This window comes from Budorcas taxicolor, chromosome 5 (genome assembly GCF_023091745.1).
Source record: "Budorcas taxicolor isolate Tak-1 chromosome 5, Takin1.1, whole genome shotgun sequence".
NCBI classification, from domain to species: Eukaryota; Metazoa; Chordata; class Mammalia; order Artiodactyla; family Bovidae; genus Budorcas; species Budorcas taxicolor.
In genome coordinates this window covers 36,932,554-36,952,476 of record NC_068914.1, presented here as the reverse complement: position 1 = coordinate 36,952,476, position 19,923 = coordinate 36,932,554, and the positions used below count along the sequence as shown (strand labels likewise).

At 37.6% G+C, this 19,923-nt stretch overlaps 1 protein-coding gene across 1 annotated transcript in view; it reads right to left on the bottom strand.

The window, feature by feature from the left end:
- LYST (lysosomal trafficking regulator) overlaps positions 1–19,923 on the bottom strand; it is a 134,811-nt gene that overhangs the window by 54,526 nt on the left and 60,362 nt on the right. Inside the window, exons 22-30 of the mRNA XM_052640484.1 lie at positions 19,175–19,352; positions 17,296–17,465; positions 15,711–15,941; positions 13,399–13,565; positions 12,566–12,718; positions 9,848–10,009; positions 8,745–8,936; positions 6,856–7,034; positions 4,250–4,456 (exon numbers count right to left, since the gene is read on the bottom strand). Of these exons, the coding sequence (XP_052496444.1) occupies positions 4,250–4,456; positions 6,856–7,034; positions 8,745–8,936; positions 9,848–10,009; positions 12,566–12,718; positions 13,399–13,565; positions 15,711–15,941; positions 17,296–17,465; positions 19,175–19,352 (1,639 nt within the window). The remainder of the gene's footprint in view (positions 1–4,249; positions 4,457–6,855; positions 7,035–8,744; positions 8,937–9,847; positions 10,010–12,565; positions 12,719–13,398; positions 13,566–15,710; positions 15,942–17,295; positions 17,466–19,174; positions 19,353–19,923) is intronic.

The following is a 19,923-nucleotide window of genomic DNA, read 5'->3' as shown; positions in this document are numbered from 1 at the left end:
CAAGTAAAAGGCCTGAAGAGTTGGCAAATAAAGAGGAATGGCAAATGACTAGAATATTTTCATATGTGCGTCTTAAAGGTAATAATCTTGATAGAGCTCTAAAAATATTTGTTTAGTATTCGGTGACATTTTAAAATCATCTTGAAAAACTATCAGAAATGTTTTTTTTCATTCTGAATGTCCAAAGAAACATGATTTTCTTAGACACTGAAGCTGTTTCTAATAGCTCATTTTAACATCTTCTGATCAATCATTTATTGACTGTAGTTTCTGGAACTAGAAAAGTTGTTTTTGGAGACACACACACATAGAAATCTTATTTCCTGCTCTCAGGAAACTGATTTAAGGAATTGAATTTAAACACAAATTCTTAGAAAATAATACAATGTATAAAAATAAAATTTTCGATGAAGTTTCAAGAAGGAAGAGTTCTGAGTAGACTAAAAGAAGGAATGAAGATTTTGAAGGTGGTACCATATGATGTGGGTGCATGGCTAAATGGACACAACAGGCATATAGACAGACAAAGGGGAGGAGAGAGAGCGTTGCGTGCTGTGGAGATAACATGAAAAAAGCAGCTATCAGAAGGACAACATGGGATATGAAGATGTTATGAGAGAAAAGATGAGTAGCCACAGACTGGCTAGAGAATTAACCAGATTCAATTGAAGAGAAGCTTGGAGCTTTAAAAATCAGGCACACTACAGATGGAATAGAGCTTGTAGGCAGTTATAAAAAAGGCATAAGAAGAGCTCTCTATACTGCTGCGGAACCATTGCAGGACATATTGTTAGCTGAAGAAAGCAGAGTGAGAAGGATGTGTATGGTTCATTACCTTTTTTCATATAAAGAAGTGAGAGAGAGAACACATACGCATGCCCACATGTGTGTGTGTCACAAATTTGCTTATATCTCCAAAACAAATAAAAACCAAATAAGGATGGTAAGCTACAGGGAAAGGGAAAGAATGAGGGAAGGCTACAGAGATTAAAAACTAGAAACTCTTCAACTGTGCTGTATTTCACAATTTTGATTTTGAAACCAGGTTGACATTTTACAGATGGCTCAGATGGTAAAGAATCTACCTGCAATGTGAGAGATCTGGTTGCAATGAGTTGGACACGACTGAGCAACTAACACTTTCACACGTTTATTAGCTTTGCCCACTAAAAACGCTGAGAAGAAATGACAATGCAATAGAAATTAACATACCTAGTCCTTAGATTTGTAGTTTCTAAATACTATTATCTCATTAAAAGGAAACGGGCCTCTTGGGGAAAAAGTCTGGTTGCAGGTCTAGGGAAGGAAATATACAAGACGAGCCTGGGACATTCTTTGCTTCAGAATGGAAGGAAGTTAATAAAGCTGTGCTGTGCTCAGTCGCTCAGTCATGTCCGACTCTTTGAGACCCCATGTACTGTAGCCTGCCAGGCTCCTCTGTCCAAGGAATTTTCCAGACAGGAATACTGCAGTGGGTGCCACCTCCTACTCTAGGGGACCAAGCCTGCACCTCCTGCATCACTTGCACTGGCAAGTGGACTCTACTATGGTGGCACCTGGGAAGCCTCAAGTTAATCATATTAACTTGTTAAAATTAAAAAGGCCATGTTAAAAGCATACAACAACTTGAATCTACAGACATGTTCATTTGAACCTGAAAGAGAAAAATAACTGCAAAGATTTGAAACTACTTATAAAATTTATAAAACAATACCTGAGTTCATGACAACATCTCAAATATAAAAACAAATACAAAAATTAGAGTTTGCTAGGGCACCAAGTTATTATTCTAAAAACAAACAGATGAAAGAAACAAGCCTTTATCTTGCCTTTCCTACAGAGACTATATTTTAGGGTAGCCAAACAGCTACTAAGGGAATATTCTTCCCTATAGAAGAATCAGAGCTAACAGATGATGGTGGAATGAGAAACACAGAGAAATCACTATTTTGAAACTCCTAATGAAAAAGTGGATCTTGGCAACTATCATTAATGGTTACTAAAATAATTAAGGACTGAGGGTGAACTTTATAATGGATGAATCAGGCTGCTACCACCTCAAAAACCAGAGCAATGAGATGTTTTCTGCCTGTTGCCATGATGTAATGGAAAATGAAGTATTTTTTTAAACAAAATAGGAAATAAAAAAATTGGAATCTAGTCAAGCCTCTAGATCTAGAACCACAAGGATACAACTAAATAAATCCAGACTGTGGGAGAGTCTATAGAACAAATGACTCAGTTTCATCAACAAATAATGACAGTCAAAAAAAAAAGACTGGGGACAGTAATTACAAGGATTAAAAAAATGTAGCACACATCAAATAAATATTGTGTGGGCCTTGTTTGGATCCAGAATCAAAAAACTATCTAAAAAATTAAAAGAAAATTGGGAAAATTTAAACATTGGGTATTAGATGATAATAAGTAAGTGAGCCAACTCACTGGAAAAGACTGATGCTGCAAAGATGGAGGGCAGGAGGAGAAGAGGGCGACAGATGATGAGATGGTTGGATGGCATCACCGACTCAATGGACATGAATTGGAGCAAACTCTGGGAGATAGTGGAGGATAGGGAAGCCTGGTGTAGTGCAGTCCATGGGGTCACAGAGAGTTGGACACGACTTAGCGACTGAACAAGAAGAAGAAGGAATTACTGTTACTATCATAGAGAGTGATAAGTTAAAATTAAGTCCTATTAGCAGAGATTTAGACTGAAGTATTTACAGGTAAAATAATCTGATACCTGACTTTATTTCAAAGTACTACAAAGAAAAATTAAAGTCAGGTTATGGTCATGTGGGGTTCTTTTTTGATTTCTTCCAACTTTTAAGTTTATTTGAATGTTGACATAATAAATCTTCCATCTGAACCACGAGGGCTTTGCTAGTGGAATCTGGGTTGGGAAGATCCCCTGGAGAAGGAAATGGCTACTCACTCCAGTATTCTTGCCTGGAAAAATCCCATAGACAGAGGAGCCTGGCGGGCTACAGCCCTTGGATTCCACAGAGCCAGACACAACTGAAGTGATTTAGCAGGAAGGATAATAAATCTTAAAAAAATTACCAGATAGAATAATTTGGTCTTGAGGTGGAGAGGGTGAAAGCCTAAACTGGGGGGTGGAGGGTGGGCAGAATATAGGGAAAGACAGGACTAAATAAATGACTGGCCTTGGTGATACAATAGATTCAAGAGAGAACAAAGTCAACCACAGCTGCAATGTCTCAAGCTGAAAGCAGTAAGGATACCACCAACAGAAACGGAAAAGTGGAGAAGTGAAGCTGGTAGAAGAGAACTGGAAACATCACGGTTGGATTCAGAGGGATGGCAGCTTTGCTGAGAATAAAGCAACGAAAGAACAGCTCTTTGACTGTATCTTAATTTTGCCTCTTCTTGGGCTTCATATGAATGGAATGATAAAATGCCTACTCTTTGGTGTTTGGCTGTCCCTTTCAATGATACCACGATTTTGAGCTTCATCCATACTGATGGGTGCATCAGTAGTCAGTTCATTTGCATTGCTATACAACAGTCTAATGCATAAATATATCACAGTTTAGTTACACATTCTCCCACTGACAGATACTTGGGTTATTTCCAGTTTTTGGCTATTAGTAAAAAGGCTGTCACAGATATTCTCCTACTAGTCTTTTTATGTACATATGCTTTAATTTCTCTTAGGTAAAGATCTAAAAATGGAATTTTAGCATCACAGCCTAAGAGTATATTTAATTTCATAAGAAACTGCTAAACAGAATGGTTACACCACTTAAATCCTCCATCTACTGCTTGCTAAGTGATAGAATTTATAGATTCCAAAACAGCTTGAGTATTTTGATTTTACCATTCCAGATGATCAACAAATATTTTAACTTATTGTAAATATTTTTGAAATATGTTATATGTACTGTTACTTGGGCCATTCAGTATAGATGTTTCATGGATAACATAATGCTTTAAAAAGTCTCCAAACAGTTCTTAAAGAAAACACTTCAAGATTTAGTAACATACTATGAAGGATCTTATAAGAACTCAGGTATAGAACTTAAACACTGGAAAAAGGAAGGGGGATTAAATAGATTAAACAAATTGACTCTGGTAAGTGGCATCTGAAAAAAGACCTCAGAAAATATTTGTTTAGTTAGAAAACTATATTCATGGTATTTGGCATGAAAATACAGTTTAAATTCAGTTCTTGATTTGTATAGTTTTATAATAGCTGTTACTCATGAAGTATTGGGGTACTTACTTGCAGGGATGGGCTAAGACAGTCTCGCAGTATTTCCTGATGATTTGGTTCACGAACTATTTCAAAAATTTGCTTTCTCTCTTGTGAAGGGTGGGCTGGAGACAACATATGCACGAGCAGTCTCCCAAGTTGCATCCGGAAGGTTTCCTTACAAGACCACAAGATTTTAGCCCACTGCTGTTTGGAACTACTGGTTTTACCTGAAGCCTTAAATCAAAACAGGAATGAATTAGGATCAAATATCTTAAGCAATAATATAATAACACTAACACAGCCCTAAAAAATCATGGAACATGTTTTATTCTAGAATTTTCAAACAGTTGAAATTAGGAAGATATACACATCCACATAAACAGGGTTTTAAGAGAGATGGATGTGCATCAATGTTTATAGCGGCATTGTTCAAAACAGCCTAAAGGTAGAAACAATCCAAATACCCATTGATGGATGAATGGATAAACAAGTGCAATATATACCAACAGAACAGTGGTTTATCAGGGACTGGGGGAGAGACTAATGGGGAGTTACTGTTTAATGAACACAGAGTTTCAGTTTCCGATAACGGAAAAATTCCTAGGGATGGACAGTGGTAATGGTTGCACAACAATGTGAATGGACTTAATATCACTGATTTGTACATTTAAAATTGTTAAAATAGCAAAATTTATGTTATGTATGAGTGAGTGATGTCGTTCAGTCGTGTCCAACTCTTCAAGACCCCATGGACTGTAGGAGCCTACCATGCTCCTCTGTCCATGGGATTTTCCAGGCAAGAGTACTGGAGTGGGTTGCCATTTCCTTCTCCAGAGGCTCTTCCCAACCCAGGGATCAAACCCGGGTCTCCCGCATTGTAGGCAGACACTTTACTGTCTGAAACATCAGGGAAGTCTTATTTTACCACAATTTAAAAGGGAGAGATAAAGAAGCTAAAGTCCTAAGACACTTAAAAAAAAAAAAAAAAACTGCCCAGGGTTTGGAAATTTTAAATGGCAAAAAAACAAACAAACAAACAAAAAACACCATCAAAGAACAACAGTAAATAAGCCTACCTGGATTTTACAATATAAAAGAGAAGGATTCATAATAGAGGCTTGAATTAGTACTAAAATATTGAATATTTTAGTAATATTTTAGCTGTTGTTGTTTAGTTGCTAAGTTGTGTTTGACTCTTTTAAGACCCCATGGACCAGGTGACGCTGGTAAAGAACCTGCCTGCCAATGCAGGAGATGTAAGGGACCCAGGTTTGATCCCTGACTTGGCAAGATCCCTTGGAGAAGGGCATGGAAACCCACTCCAGTAATCCTGCCTGGAGAATCCCATGGACAGAGAAGCCTGGCGAGCTACAGTCCATAAGATCGCAGAGTCAGACATAACTGAAGCAACTTAGCATGCATATATAGACTGTAGCCCATTAACTTTCTCTGTCCATGGGATTTTCCAGGCAAGAATACTAGAGTGGGTTGCCATTTCCTTCTCCAAAGGATCTTCCTGACCCAGGGATCGAACCCTCGCCTCCTGTATTGGAAGGCAAATTCTTTACCACTGAGACACCAGGGAAGACTGAAATATTGAGTAAAACTGTCACAAATTAAGAATTGTATATAAATTGACCATCAATATCCCTTAACAAATAACCAAATAAGCTGTGCTTTCAAAGGTGGTCCCACAAGGGTTAACCTAATCCTGATCAAATATCCTTTGTCTGGTTTAAAAACTGGAATCAGTACATTTTAGAGTCTATTTTGAGTTTTGGAAATGGCTCTCCAGTTACTCCTAGTCCTAAGGGCTCTTTGTGAATGACTCAGTTCTAAGTGGAACCTGCAGACAACCAAATCTAGTTACACTGGCAGAATCATGATTTCTGAGTTCTGCTAGAATTAGATTAGCCTTTGCTATCTATGAGTGTACTGACCAATTTTTCCCCTATGTTCAACTATAAATGACCACAAAAACCTAAGTGAGTTGATGATAAATGGAGCCTGATGCTTCTCAGTATTCCCTACATAATTTTGAAGATATTAGACCTGTTTAAGCCAACATCTGCACTTCATAATTATCCATAATAATAACTCTAGAGTAAGCAGCTATAAATAAAGTCCTTTAAAAACAGGTTATTAGTTTAAGCTCTCATAGTAATCATCAAATTCCTATTCTTTTCTGATGCTGATTTTATTTAATAAATTATAATATTAGAAAATAGCTTTTAGGTTATAGACTTAAAAACCAATGCTGCATGAAGTGAGTAGTTCTGAAAAAGGCAAATTAGCAATACATTTTACTTCATTATTAAAATTCAAGTTGTCTGAGTTTCAGAAAAGTCTGTGAAAGTGTAAGAATATGATTCTGAAAACATGTAATACAGACACTTCTAATCCTAAGAGAGAAGGGGCGACAGAGGATGAGATGGATGGCATCACCAACTCAACGGACATGAGTCTGAGCAAGCTCCGGAAGTTGGTGATGGATAGGGAAGCCTGGCGTGATACAGTCCATGGGGTCTCAGAGTTGTACAAGACTGAGCAACTGAACTGAACTCAATACAGACACATAAAACCTCCACTCCTTCTTTGTGAATGAACATTTCCCATGTAACTAATTTACTCACACTAGATACTTTGAATCCTTCTACCAGATACATGAACATTTCTTTCTGAAATGGATTGAAAACAGGCGGCTGTTCATGATGAATATTTTCTTCAGAAATTTCAGTCTGGGAAGCTGAGGTCCTGCTTTGAGTTGTACTTTCTGGAGTACTCAAAATGTCAATAATATCTGGATTAAATTCTTTGAATTAAAAGAAGAATAAAAAATTAGTCAAATCACTAATACTGAGCCATTACAAATGATAGTGGCAAAAATATTCTATGTAATTACTAATTCAGTTGTCACAATATAAATGTGTAATAGCTGCATTTGATGTAAAAAATACAATATACTAAAGAAAGTGAATACACCTAAAACAATGCAGAAATTTAAGCCATACATGAGTCATGTAATCCTAAATTAAAGCTTTATTTTACTAATGAAGATGAATTAAACTACAAAATTATTAAAGTCATGAAGGTTCTTGTACAACAGACCATGTGATATTTACATTAGATAGATGTGAAGACCTGTTTAACCAGACATGCTATCCCATTAAATGCTGTGCATGTGATAACAGTTCAGTTTCAGTTTACTCTGAATATAAATTAGAAAATATAAATCAGAAAAATATAAATTAAAAATCCCAAATATAAATTAGAAAAGTTAAAAAAAAAAAGGGTGTCACTTGAAATTTTTTAGAATTTTGGCTTATTTGTATTGTTTTTGAGTATATTTATTTGCATAGCCTTCTTAGTGTTTGTTATAGGCATTAAAGTTCATACATAAACATATAAATCATTAGCTCCTGTAGAAGTACACCTTGAAACCACAAAGTTATAGCCCAACATTATGTATCAGAAGGGCTAAAACTGAAAACAGTGAAACTTCTAATGCTGGTGAAGACATGCAGAAAACTGGATCACTCCTCATACAATGCTGGTAGGAATATAAAATTATACGGCCACTCTAGAAAAGTCTGGCAGTTCCTTAGCAAGAACAAAACACACAACTATCATACCACCTAGAAATTGCACTCTTGGATATTTATCCCAGAAAAGCAAAGACCTGAGTTCACACAAAAACTTTCACACACATCTTTATAGCAGCTAGCTCTGTTTGTAATAGCCCCAAACTGGAAAGTACCCAGATCGTCTTTCAACAGGTAAATGATTAAACTGTACATCCATACTATGGAATATTACTTACCAAAAACAAAAAGGGAATAGATTATTGATACATGTAACATCCAGGATGACTCTGCAGAGAATTATGCTGAGTGAAAAAAGTCAATTTTACACATACTGTACAGTTATATGCTGTATGATTCCATTTATTTAACATTCTTGAAATGATGAAAATACAGAAATGGAGAACAGATTGATAGTTGCCAGCGATTAACGAAGGGGTGGGTGTGGGAGAAAAGTGGATGTGGCTCTAAAAGGCAACATATTCTTATTCTTATAGTGATGGAAGTGTTCTTTGTCTTGAGTGTAGTGATGTCAACATCTGGGTATTGATACTGAACTACAGTTTTACAAGATCCATGGCGGGGGGAACTGGGTAAAGGGCACACAGGATCACTCTGTAGTATTTCCTAACAATTGCATGTGAATCTATGACTATTTCAAAGGAAAGTTTAAAAAATATATTGGAGGTGCTATACTATTTTAAATTTCAATGGTCAGTCTAGGCCAGCATTTAACATATTAAAAAAGTAGAATTTTATTCAAGGATACTGGGTCCAAATAAATTCTTTTACTAGTATGGACACTAAAAATTTTTTAATGCTCTTAAAAAATCTGAAATTTAGTCAGTTCTCTTTACCATCTGAGCCACCAGGGAAGCCCCTCTCTTAAATTATGCTCATTTCAATATCTGAGCAAGAACACATTTATTCTCTAGTCCTACCTTGATAAACAATCCTGTTAACTGCAAAAATGGTGAGCCTCTGCAACCTCTGTGCAAGCTCTGTTTCAGTCGCCTGGACAGGGTTCTCTTGGCTCATTCTCCGTTGCATCATCACATGAAGTTCATCACTTGCTACTGAACGCATTTTCATCAGAAGAGAGTCAGTTTGAGCAAGGAGAAATTTTCGAGGACCTTTAAGTATATAAATTAAAACATCAAGTGCTGGAGTTAACAAGGATCAAAGAAATCACTTCTGCTATAACTTTTTGATTATCAGACAATGAAAAGAACTTTATTTAATTCAAAGGTAATTTATACAAGGAAAGAGAGTGATTAAGAGAAAGTGATTTTTCCCTCTTTGAAGAAGTGCAACAGTACACTCTGATTTCAAAGTCCTAAATAACAATGCTATAGCCTGTGACATAGCTTAGTAGGATGGATATCCTTTGGAAAAATTTTAGTCCTCTGAAAAACTCAATCAGAAGGGTGTACATATTCAAACATTTTCAAATACCGTTTCACTTCTTTGTATTCCAAAATAATCAATAGATTTTTTTAAAGCATATCATGTTTTAGCAAGAACATTACTATTTTTGGGTAATTAACATTGCTGAAATGGCAACCCACTCCAGTACTCTTGCCTGGAAAATCCCATGGACGGAGGAGCCTGGTAGGCTGCAGTCCATGCGGTCTCAAAGAGTCGGACATGACTGAGCGACTTCACTTTCACTTTTCACTTTCTTGCATTGGAGAAGGAAATGGCAACCCACTCCAGTGTTCTTGCCTGGAGAATCCCAAGGACAGGGAGCCTGGTGGGCTGCCGTCTATGGGGCCGCACAGAGTCGGACGTGACTGGAGTGACTTAGCAGCAGCAGTAACATTGCTGAATTTTATAAATTATTTTTAAGACGTGTATATAGTGACATAGTAGAAATCAGTCAAATACAGTGAAGAGCTCAGAAAGGAGAGTGTAATTTCAGTAACTTATTATTAAATGATTTGAAACATGCATCACATGTGATTCAGTCCTACAAAAAGCATTTCCTGAGAAAGGTTTCCTCAGGCTGAAGAGGCAGGAGTGGCTTCCTGCACCATTACTGCACCTGCTCCAAGAGGCACCCCACAGGGAGTGGATCCAGGAGAAAAGGAGGTAACTGAGTCTTGATTTAGTGGACTGAAGGAGAAGGGCATTGGAAGATGACCATAGGAACCAAAATGACGTCTTGGTAGGTGAGGAATAATGGAATCCTTCATTGGAATTGAACCTTTTTTAAATTATGAAAGCATATATCAAAGTCCACAAATAGCCTCTATAAACATTACTTACAATAGGATTTAATGACTCATCCTGCAAGATACTGAAATATTTTACTAGCATTTTAGATTGTCCAGTATTTTAGGTAATCAGTATTTTTATCAGTTAATACAGCTTGGTGTGTAGAGTCACCTTTGAGACAAAAATGGAGCAAATATAAAGAAAAATTCATATCTGGGATATATTCAAGGATAATATTATCAGATTATGTTAGTTTAAGCAAGTCATCCTAATCTCTGATACAACAGACCTGGAAGAAGTGGGTGTGAAAGGACACAAAGAGATGGGTGTGGGGCCTCCATCCAGCAGTTTCTAATTCTAGGCCTTGGTGGATCTGTGACACGAGGAAGCTGGACTGGATGACTTTCAAGGTCTTTTATCAAGTTAAAAAGTTTTAGGATACTATAAGCCTTATATATGTGGCTGGAATATGAAGTCAAGTGGGCCTTAGGAAGCATCACTACGAACAAGCTAGTGCAGGTGATGGAATACCAGTTGAGCTATGAAAGATGATGCTGTGAAAGTGCTGCACTCAATATGCCAGCAAATTTGGAAAACTCAGCAGTGGCCACAGGACTGGAAAAGGTCAGTTTTCATTCCAGGCCCTAAGAAAGGTAATGAGAAAGAATGCTCAAACTACTGCACAACTGCACTCATCTCACATGCTAGTAAAGTAATGCTTAAAATTCTCCAAGTCAGGCTTCATCAATATGTGAACTGTGCATTTCCAGATGTTCAAGCTGATGTTAGAAAAGGCAGAGGAATCAGAGATCAAATTGCCAACATCTGCTGGATCATCGAAAAAGCAAGAGAGTTCCAGAAAAACATCTATTTCTGCTTTATTGACTATGCCAAAGCCTTTGACTGTGTGGATCACAATCAACTGTGGAAAATTCTTCGAGAGATGGGAATACCAGACCACCTGACCTGCCTCTTGAGAAACCTATATGCAGGTCAGGAAGCAACAGTTAGAACTGGACATGGAACAACAGACTAGTTCCAAATAGGAAAAGGAGTATGTCAAGGCTGTATACTGTCCTCTTGCTTATTTAACTTCTATACAGAGTACATCATGAGAAATGCTGGGCTGGAGGAAGCATATGCTAGAATCAAGATTGCCGGGAGAAATATCAATAACCTCAGATATGCAGATGACATCACCCTCATGGCAGAAAGTGAAGAAGAATTAAAGAGCCTCTTGATGAAAGTGAAAGAGGAGAGTGAAAAAGTTGGCTTAAAGCTCAACATTCAGAAAACTAAGATCATGGCATCTGGTCCCATCACTTTATGGCAAATAGATGGGGAAAGGGTGGAAACAATGGCTGACTTTATTTTGGGGGGCTCCAAAATCACTGCGAATGCAATCATGCAGCCATGAAATTAAAAGACGCTTGCTCCTTGGAAGGAAAGCTATGACCAACCTAGACAGCACATTAAAAAGCAGAGCATTACTTTGCCAACCAAGGTCCATCTAGTCAAGGCTATGGTTTTTCTAGTAGTCATGTAAGGATGTGAGAGTTGGACTGTGAAGAAAGCTGAGCACCAAAGAAGTGATGCTTTTCAACTGTGGTGCTGGATAAGACTCTTAAGAGTCCCTTGGACTGCAAGGAGATCCAACCAGTCGATACTAAAGGAGATCAGTCCTGGGTGTGTACTGGAGGGACTGATGTTGAAGCTGAAACTCCAATACTTTGGCCACCTGATGTGGAGTGCTGACTCATTTGAAAAGAGCCTGATGCTGGGAAAGATTGAGGGCAGGAGGAAAAGGGGACGACAGAGGATGAGATGGTTGGATGGCATCACCAAAACAATGGACAGGGAGGCCTGGCGTGCTGCGGTTGGTTCATGGGGTCGCAAAGAGTCAGATACTACTGAGCGACTGAACTGAACTGAACGTTAGGATAAAAATCAAAACTCCTTATCATGGGCCATAAGAACTGGTCCACACCATCCTGTAGCATCTCACTTGGTGGAACTATCTCATCAAGGACTACACTCCAGCTACACTGCTGTCTTTCAGTTCTCTGAACAAGCTTAGCTTTTTGCTACCTCGGCACCTGCACATCAGCTGTTCATTCTGCCTGTAACACTCACTGACTTCTCTAATTCCGTTCTCACCCCTTGTATTGAAATCTTACTTCCTCAGAGACTTCCCTAACCCTACAGGTGAATCAGGTTGCCCTGCTCTGTATGGTCTCTTCTTGCTATCCTCTGTATCTCTCTACCATTTTATGGTAGAAAGGTAGGATCTGTGTCTTTCTTAATCCTTGCATCTTTAACATTTAACACAGTGCTTGGCACATGGTAGGAGCTCAAGGGATAACTGAATGAGAACAGCACTGAAGAGAAAGCTAGAGAATAATTTCCTCTTGGAGGAAAACCTTCTCAAACACTACAGTTTAACTTCTGAAACAAAGCAATGTTTTAAAATGTGAGTGATATAACAATATAGGTGAGTCAAACTACCTTCTATGTATAATTAGTAAAATATTATTTAAATACTCACCAGCAATGCTCTTTCGCTTTTGAAACATTGTATGATGGGGAGCAGAAGGCGACTGAAGTGAATCTGTAAGGTTCTCAGAGTCATGATTTGCAGTGGTCCTTATAAATTCCATAGCAGCCTGGAGAACTCTAAACTGTAGAGCAACAGCCATATCTAAAAACAGAAGATACTAGAATGTTTTCAAGCTATGTGATTGTAATTGAGTTGACTTTTATATTAATACTAATGTAATACCAAAAGTGTCAATAATGTTTTATTAGATGTAAATTTCAAAATTTTGATCATGGGTTCTTGATGGTAGTAAACATTTTTTAACTGTCTTTAAAAGCAACTTTAAAGCAAATTTCCAAAGGATCACTATAAAAAATTCAATGGAAAAATACTAGCTCACAAATGTATTTCATTTCATGTAATTGTCTTAAAAGACTAGGCTTTTTAATATAGAAGGCAAAAGTTTAACCAAAAGTTTAAAATGTGAAATTCTCACATTCTTCTGCCCCATATTCACTTTCATATTTGCCACCAAAGAAAATTAAAGGGTATTATTAGTCAACATAAGCCTTTTAATTCTACTTGGCAAGAAAAATCAGCAGTTTCTTTTAATGATATGTTGCCAGCTACTAATTACATCAGGGTGTCACTTCTAATTTTTGCCACTTAAAAAGGCTTCTTTTTAAAGCCAGTAAACAAAGTTAAGGGTGAACATTTAGTAGAACAGTTTCCTCTCCTCTAACCCACTCTCTCTATAGAAGCCAGAGAAAGAGATGAGGTTCTGATAACAGTTTTAGCTATTATACAACTGCTCCCCCCAATCCATAAAAATTAAATCTTACTTTGGGTCCTCCTGTTTTTGCTATTTTGAAGATATCCAAGCAGTACAATAAGATCTTCAATAACTCTAAAATATTGTGAGCCTGAGGAACTGCAAGCATGAATTGTAACTGCTATGAAAAGTTGCTGTATATCACAAGCAAGTAATCTGTATTCATTCAAAGGAATGCTAAAGAAAAAGAATAAATAAGGCAAAAAGAATTGGTTTAAATTCCTGTTCTGTTAGCATGCACTCATTCATGCATTCATTTGATATTTATCCATGTTTACTCTATGGCAGGTCATATGAACTACAGGCTAGGGACAGATAAAAAGACAGACTTTGACTCCTATCAAAATTCAGCTTGCAGAGGACCAGACAAGTGAACAGATAACTACAACCAGTAAATGGTGTAAGCGTAACAACAGAGACTAACACAAGATACTGTGGGCATGCACCACTAGGTTCCCAGCCACCAGAGGTTCTATGGGGATGAAGAGGTATATTCTGAGGCTCCTCAAAGATGGGGACTCTGAATAAACTAATTGACCTCTCTGAATCCCACTTACACAAAGTATGGCCATTTTATGGGTTAAAAGAGACAAAGATTTGAACATATATTGGTCACTTGCACGTGTGCTCAGTTGCTTCGGTCCTGTCCGACTCTTTGCTACCCTATGAACTACAGCCCACCAGGCTCCTCTGCCCATGGAATTCTCCAAGCAAGGATACTGGAGGGGATTGCCATGCCCTCCTCCAGGGCATCTTCCTGACTCAGGGATTGAACCTATGTCTCCTATGTCTCCTGCACTGCAGGCAGATTCTTTACCACTGAGCCACTGAGGAAGCCCACACTAATCACTTATAAGTACCTAATAAATATGAATTAGTTACTTCTGTCCCTCAATTTTTAACCTTGATCATCCACCTCAGTGTGTGATATTAAGCTTCCCACTCCACCTTTTCAAAATCAAGCAAGAGTTAGAAATGATAACTTTTGAGGCCAATCAATAGAGTAGCATGTAGGGACATTCTGTAAGCACAATTTATTTAAAACAACAGCAGTAACAAAGAGCTGTTAGAAGGAGCCTGCTGGTACTCTTTCCAAGTTCTACCAATTTCATGTACTGTACTGTAATCACGACTAGACGTTTTGAGGAAATGCATTGTATTTCTGATCTGCCCAAGACACAGATCCTAAATAAGACAGGTGCCCAGTGAAAATTGAACTAAGCTGACTATGAATCCTCTCTTGTACCAAGAGGGTCTCCCTGGCCTAGTGAGTCTCCTGGGCCTAGAGAATCACCGAGGATATGCTCTGCCTTCTCTGTGAAAGTATATTAATATTTAATGCTTTAACATGCAGTAAGATGGTGCTTCTGAAGATTTGTAACATTAATATTATGCTAATAAAAGTTATTCTGTATATCCTAAATGAGGACACCAAAGGCACAAAACCCAAATAAAAATACAATCTCCTAACATATTTTTCTAAATTATTAATCAATCTGGTGGGCAACCATTTGCCAATGTACTTCTGACTGAGGGGACATATGTATACTTCTGGCTGATTCAGTTGCTATATGACAGAAACCAACACAACATTGTAAAGCAATTATTTTCCAATTAAAAATAAATAAATTAAAAAAAAAGAAATTCAGTACGGTAGTTAACATACCATACTGGGAGAAAACAGTAGTAGGGAAAGTGGGAGAGTATGTTGACTGTAAAGCAGAGACTTTTGAAGTGAGAAGATTCAGCCTCAAGTTCTCTATTTACTAGCTATATGATCTGCAACAAGTTATTATATCTCTCAAATTCTCAAATTTCCTATTCCAGAGGGGGATAACACTTTCTATAAGACCATAGTGGAAGCTTGGTAAATATATCTGAGGACAGGTAAATTTGTTCAGGGGCTTCCCAGGTGGCTCACGTGGTAAGAATCTGACTACAATGCAGGAGTTGCAGGTTCGATCCCTGGGTCAGGAAGATTCCTCAGAGAAGGAAATGGCAACCCACTCCAGTATTCTTGCCTGGGAAATCCCATGGACAGACAGGTCACAGAGTCGGACATGACTGAAGTAACTGGGCACACACACAAATTTGTTCCTTGTTTTCAGGTTCTAAATACCTAAATGTAGGTCATATAAATATCTTTTTTAAAAACTTTATTGAAAATATACCCTCTCAAATCTAATCTAATCAGATCTGAAGGAAAGAAATTCTTTGAAAATATTATGGAATATCAGATGCTTTAAAGTAACCTGCTAGTAAAGTTTTTTCCTTTCCAAAGTTGTTAATCAGAGGTAGTTTTAAAAAATGATTTAAACTTACATCTTTTCTAATCCATTCAGGGTTGCTACTGTGTTACATAACACGTAGAGTAGACCATTATCCAACAATAGATCTGCTACCTTAGAACAAGAATTTAATATTTGGAGAAGAAGTAAGAGAGCATTATGCAAGAGCACATTGTCATATAAGGAGGTCTCTATTAGTCCCAGTATAGGAATGACAGACCACTTCTGGAAAAGTCCCATGTTTTTCACATCTTCCAGATCAAATCTATAATAAATAATACACAAGAGCATGTTAGAAGCAACTAACCATGAAATAAGGAAAAAATGATTGCAAAATTGGCCATTTTGTTGATCTGATTTTGAGTTCCTGTATACTATTTGCCTCTGTGATGGAGGTTATGGTTTTTCCAGTGGTCATGTATGGATGTGAGAGTTGGACTATAAAGAAAGCTGAGCACCGAAGAATTGATGCTTTTGAACTGTGGTGCTGGAGAAGACTCTTGAGAGTCCCTTGGACTGCAAGGAGATCCAACCAGTTCATTCTAAAGGAGATCAGTCCTGGGTGTTCACTGGTAGGACTGATGTTGAAGCTGAAACTCCAATACTTTGGCCACCTGATGTGAAGAGCTGACTCATTTCAAAAGAGCCTGATGTTGGGAAAGATTGAGGGCAGGAGGAGAAGGGGACGACAGAGGATGAGAAGGTTAGATGGCATCACTGACACAATGGACATGGGTTTGGGTGAATTCCAGGAGTTGGTGATGGACAAGGAGGCCTGGCGTGCTGCGGTTCATGGGGTCGCAAAGAGTCGGACACGACTGAGCCACTGAACTAAACTGAACTGATGGAGGGAAGTTATTGACGTGTTTTACACCTCATTTTCCTTATCTGTCAAATGTGTGTGATGATATCTGCTCTACTTTCTTCTCAAGGCTGTTGGGAGAATCAAATGAGATGATGCAGAATTGCTTTGAAAAAGCCAAAAGCTTATGCAAATGAAAAGCAATATCGTCAATGCTACAATTAGTAGGTCAATTCCTTGATGTTTGAACTGGCCTACTTGCAAACAAGTACAGACACTTAATAAAAAGACACATTTCTCTCTATTTTATCAGATATAGAAATAACAGCTTAACATTTCTGCCAAACTTTTGGCTTGGGAGAAAAATGTTCTTTAAGTTTTGCACTTATTCATTAATCCATGAGCATTACACCAGGGTCAAAGCTCAAGAGTCGGTATGCTGGTTTACTCTTCTGTCAGATAACCAGTATCCCTGAGGGGAGTTAGGAGCTTGTCTATGGATCCCTCATGTAATCTGCTGCTGAGACTATGGGGGCCACCTTCTTCTCAGGTTAACACTGTATGCCAAAACTTAAATATCACTTTCTTTTATTTGATGCAGCATTTCTTTCTTTTCAGTGCCTAGCTAGTGAATGCAATGCAAAGGAAGAAGTTATAAAAAGAATACCACATGGAAAATAAAAAATTGGTTCACCTGGAAAATGACATCTAGCAGATTTTTTCTAAAAGTGATGGAATAATTTGAAGAGTCAGTTTAATAAATTTTACATTTAAGACAAAAGATCCCCAATTCTGGTGAAGGGAAGAACCCACTTACTCTTCATCAAGGCCAATACGTCGGCCAAAGAACATTTCAATGAAGCATTCTAATAATTCCTGAGTTCCCCGATGAAGATACAACTGGTTGGCTAGTAAAGAAAACCCACGATTCTTCAGAAATTTATCTTTTTGTTCCTTGGATGCTCTATTAAAATATGCATCTAATAGCTAAGGAAAAAAAATTAAGACAATTTAGATAATATATTAAAATTTTATATAACACTACAAATCACACAGTGTACTATACCTGTAGTTGTAAGTTGTTTAACTTCACGTGTATAGAACATACCAAGTTCAAAAAAAAGGGCCACCTCTTCAGCAAAACAAACAAACCTAAAGCTTTCTCTCTGACTATTATAGAATGCTAATGATGCTCTCTGTCTTGGAGGTCTTGGGTAGCCTTAGTTGAATATAAGTAGAACATTTGTGCCTAATTCTGAAAAAAGAAAGATTAGTCAACACTGTATAATGCTTTCTCTCAAAGAACAAAAATATATATCCTAAACCTCTATTTTTCTAGACCTTCTGACATTTTATTTATTCTAAGCATAGGCCTAAGGTTTTACTCTTTCCCAGCATCTTAAATGTAACATATGTATAATCAAAGTAATTATCTTTCCTTCCAAACTCACTTCTTTCACGGTTCTGGTCTTGGAGCACAGAAACACCATCCTCCTAGACTCTAAGGCTGACCTCACTTTGGGCTTTTCTCACCCTGACCTCCCACGTGTGATTAGCAGAGTCTCTCTCCTCTCTTCCAGGGAACGTCTCTCGTCTGTCAGTCCTCTGGCTTCCCGCCTCCCCAGATCAGGGACTCATCATCTCTCCCCTGGATCACAGTGCGAGCCTGCGAACACAGTGCTCCCACCTCTTTCCCCTGCGATCACTCCCTCACAGTGGTGATAAGACTATTCTTTCCTAAAACACACATCTCTTTACTGCCCTACTTAAAAATCTTTCTAAGTTTACTGCATAATACAAAATACACCTTTTGCATGAATCCTGCCCTTGTTCACCCATCAGAATTATTTGTTTTTCCTGTGCTCCCATTCTTCTTTATTAAGACTACCACTGAAGCATCCATCACAGAAGTTCTTACATTTTACTTAGTTGTGTATATGTCTCTCTCCCACACTGGTCTATAAACTCTTGAATGCAGGGGCTTATTCCCTTTTATATCCCACAGAGCAACTAGCCCAGTGTTTTACACATGAGATGGAAGCTATGTAAATACTGGGTTGAACTGAGACTGCTTACACAATGTCCCACATCAAATTAAAACAGTGGGATTCTTTGAAGACCATTTTAAAGGGTTGTTTCCTAATGGGAACCATTCATATCAAACCTTTATTCACTCAATAATGTACTTAGGACCTTTTATATATCAAACACAAGATGCCTACCCTCATGGAGCTTATATTTCAGAGTGGGAGAGTAATAAAAAGTACATAAACAAATTAAAAAGGTAATTATAAGATATAACTAGGATGCTATTATAAAACAAATGAGGAGTAGGGCTAGACAGAAGATGATTAGGGAAAGTCTCTCTGAGAAGGTGACATCTGAGCTTAAACCTGAAGTTAAGTGTCTAACATTTGACGATAATATACTCAGGAGAGACCTCCAATGATCTATGTGTTCCTTGTAAGTAGTAGATTTAAAAAACACACTGATACAAAGCCATATATGGAGGAAGACTTAAAATTGGATGATAATACATATAAAAATTGGGATAAGCAGTAGTAAATTATATCAGCTCATGATGCTTAAGAATCAAATAAGATTTCAGGTCTATTTGAATACATGTATTCAAACTTTAAAGTACACTTATATTTATTCTTCCAAATTAAAGCAACATATTTAGTATTTGCCCTTACTTTAATAACTTCTTGTTGTACAGCAGGTGATGGGTGGTTGACGAGGACTAAAAGTGTATCTGCTTGAATGAGCCTGTCCATCACATCTTCCAGCATAACATCAGGCAGGATGAGAAGAACTCCACTTAAGAGTTCATACAACCCACAGCATATAGGTACCAAGCAGTCTTCGGTTACACTAAAACAGAGACCCACAAAGGGTCATAAACACAGTATCAGGGGAAAAACAGTGGTGCATCATGACTACCTCAAGAACAGTGATGAGTAGTAATAATTTTCACATGTGAAACATAAGTTCATAAGGTTGAAAACTGTTTCCTGATTTAACTGTGATTAACAGATTTGCCATCACTTTTTAATCACCAGTAGTTTTTAGATATATAGTTTACTAAACACTAGTCTGCTCTACGTCTGTGATTTCCAAGTGCCACTTGTGCTGTTTAAACTATTTAAACATTCAGTTGCTCGGCTGCACTGGCCACACTTCATGTGAGCATGTGTCTTCTGCAGTGGACAGCACCAGTGACCACTCCCATCACTGTGGAAAGTCTCACTGATGGTGCTGATTTGGGGAACAATAACAAACCATATAATCTTCCTAAACTGAAGAGTTTTTCTCTAATAATCATATGGAATTAAATTAACCATAAGATAATCTTTTCTTCAAGAGCTATTTATGGTTTAGCCTTTAGTTAAATATGGAATGATCACCTAGTATTAAAGTAAGGAGAAAGGCATCTTTGCTTGTT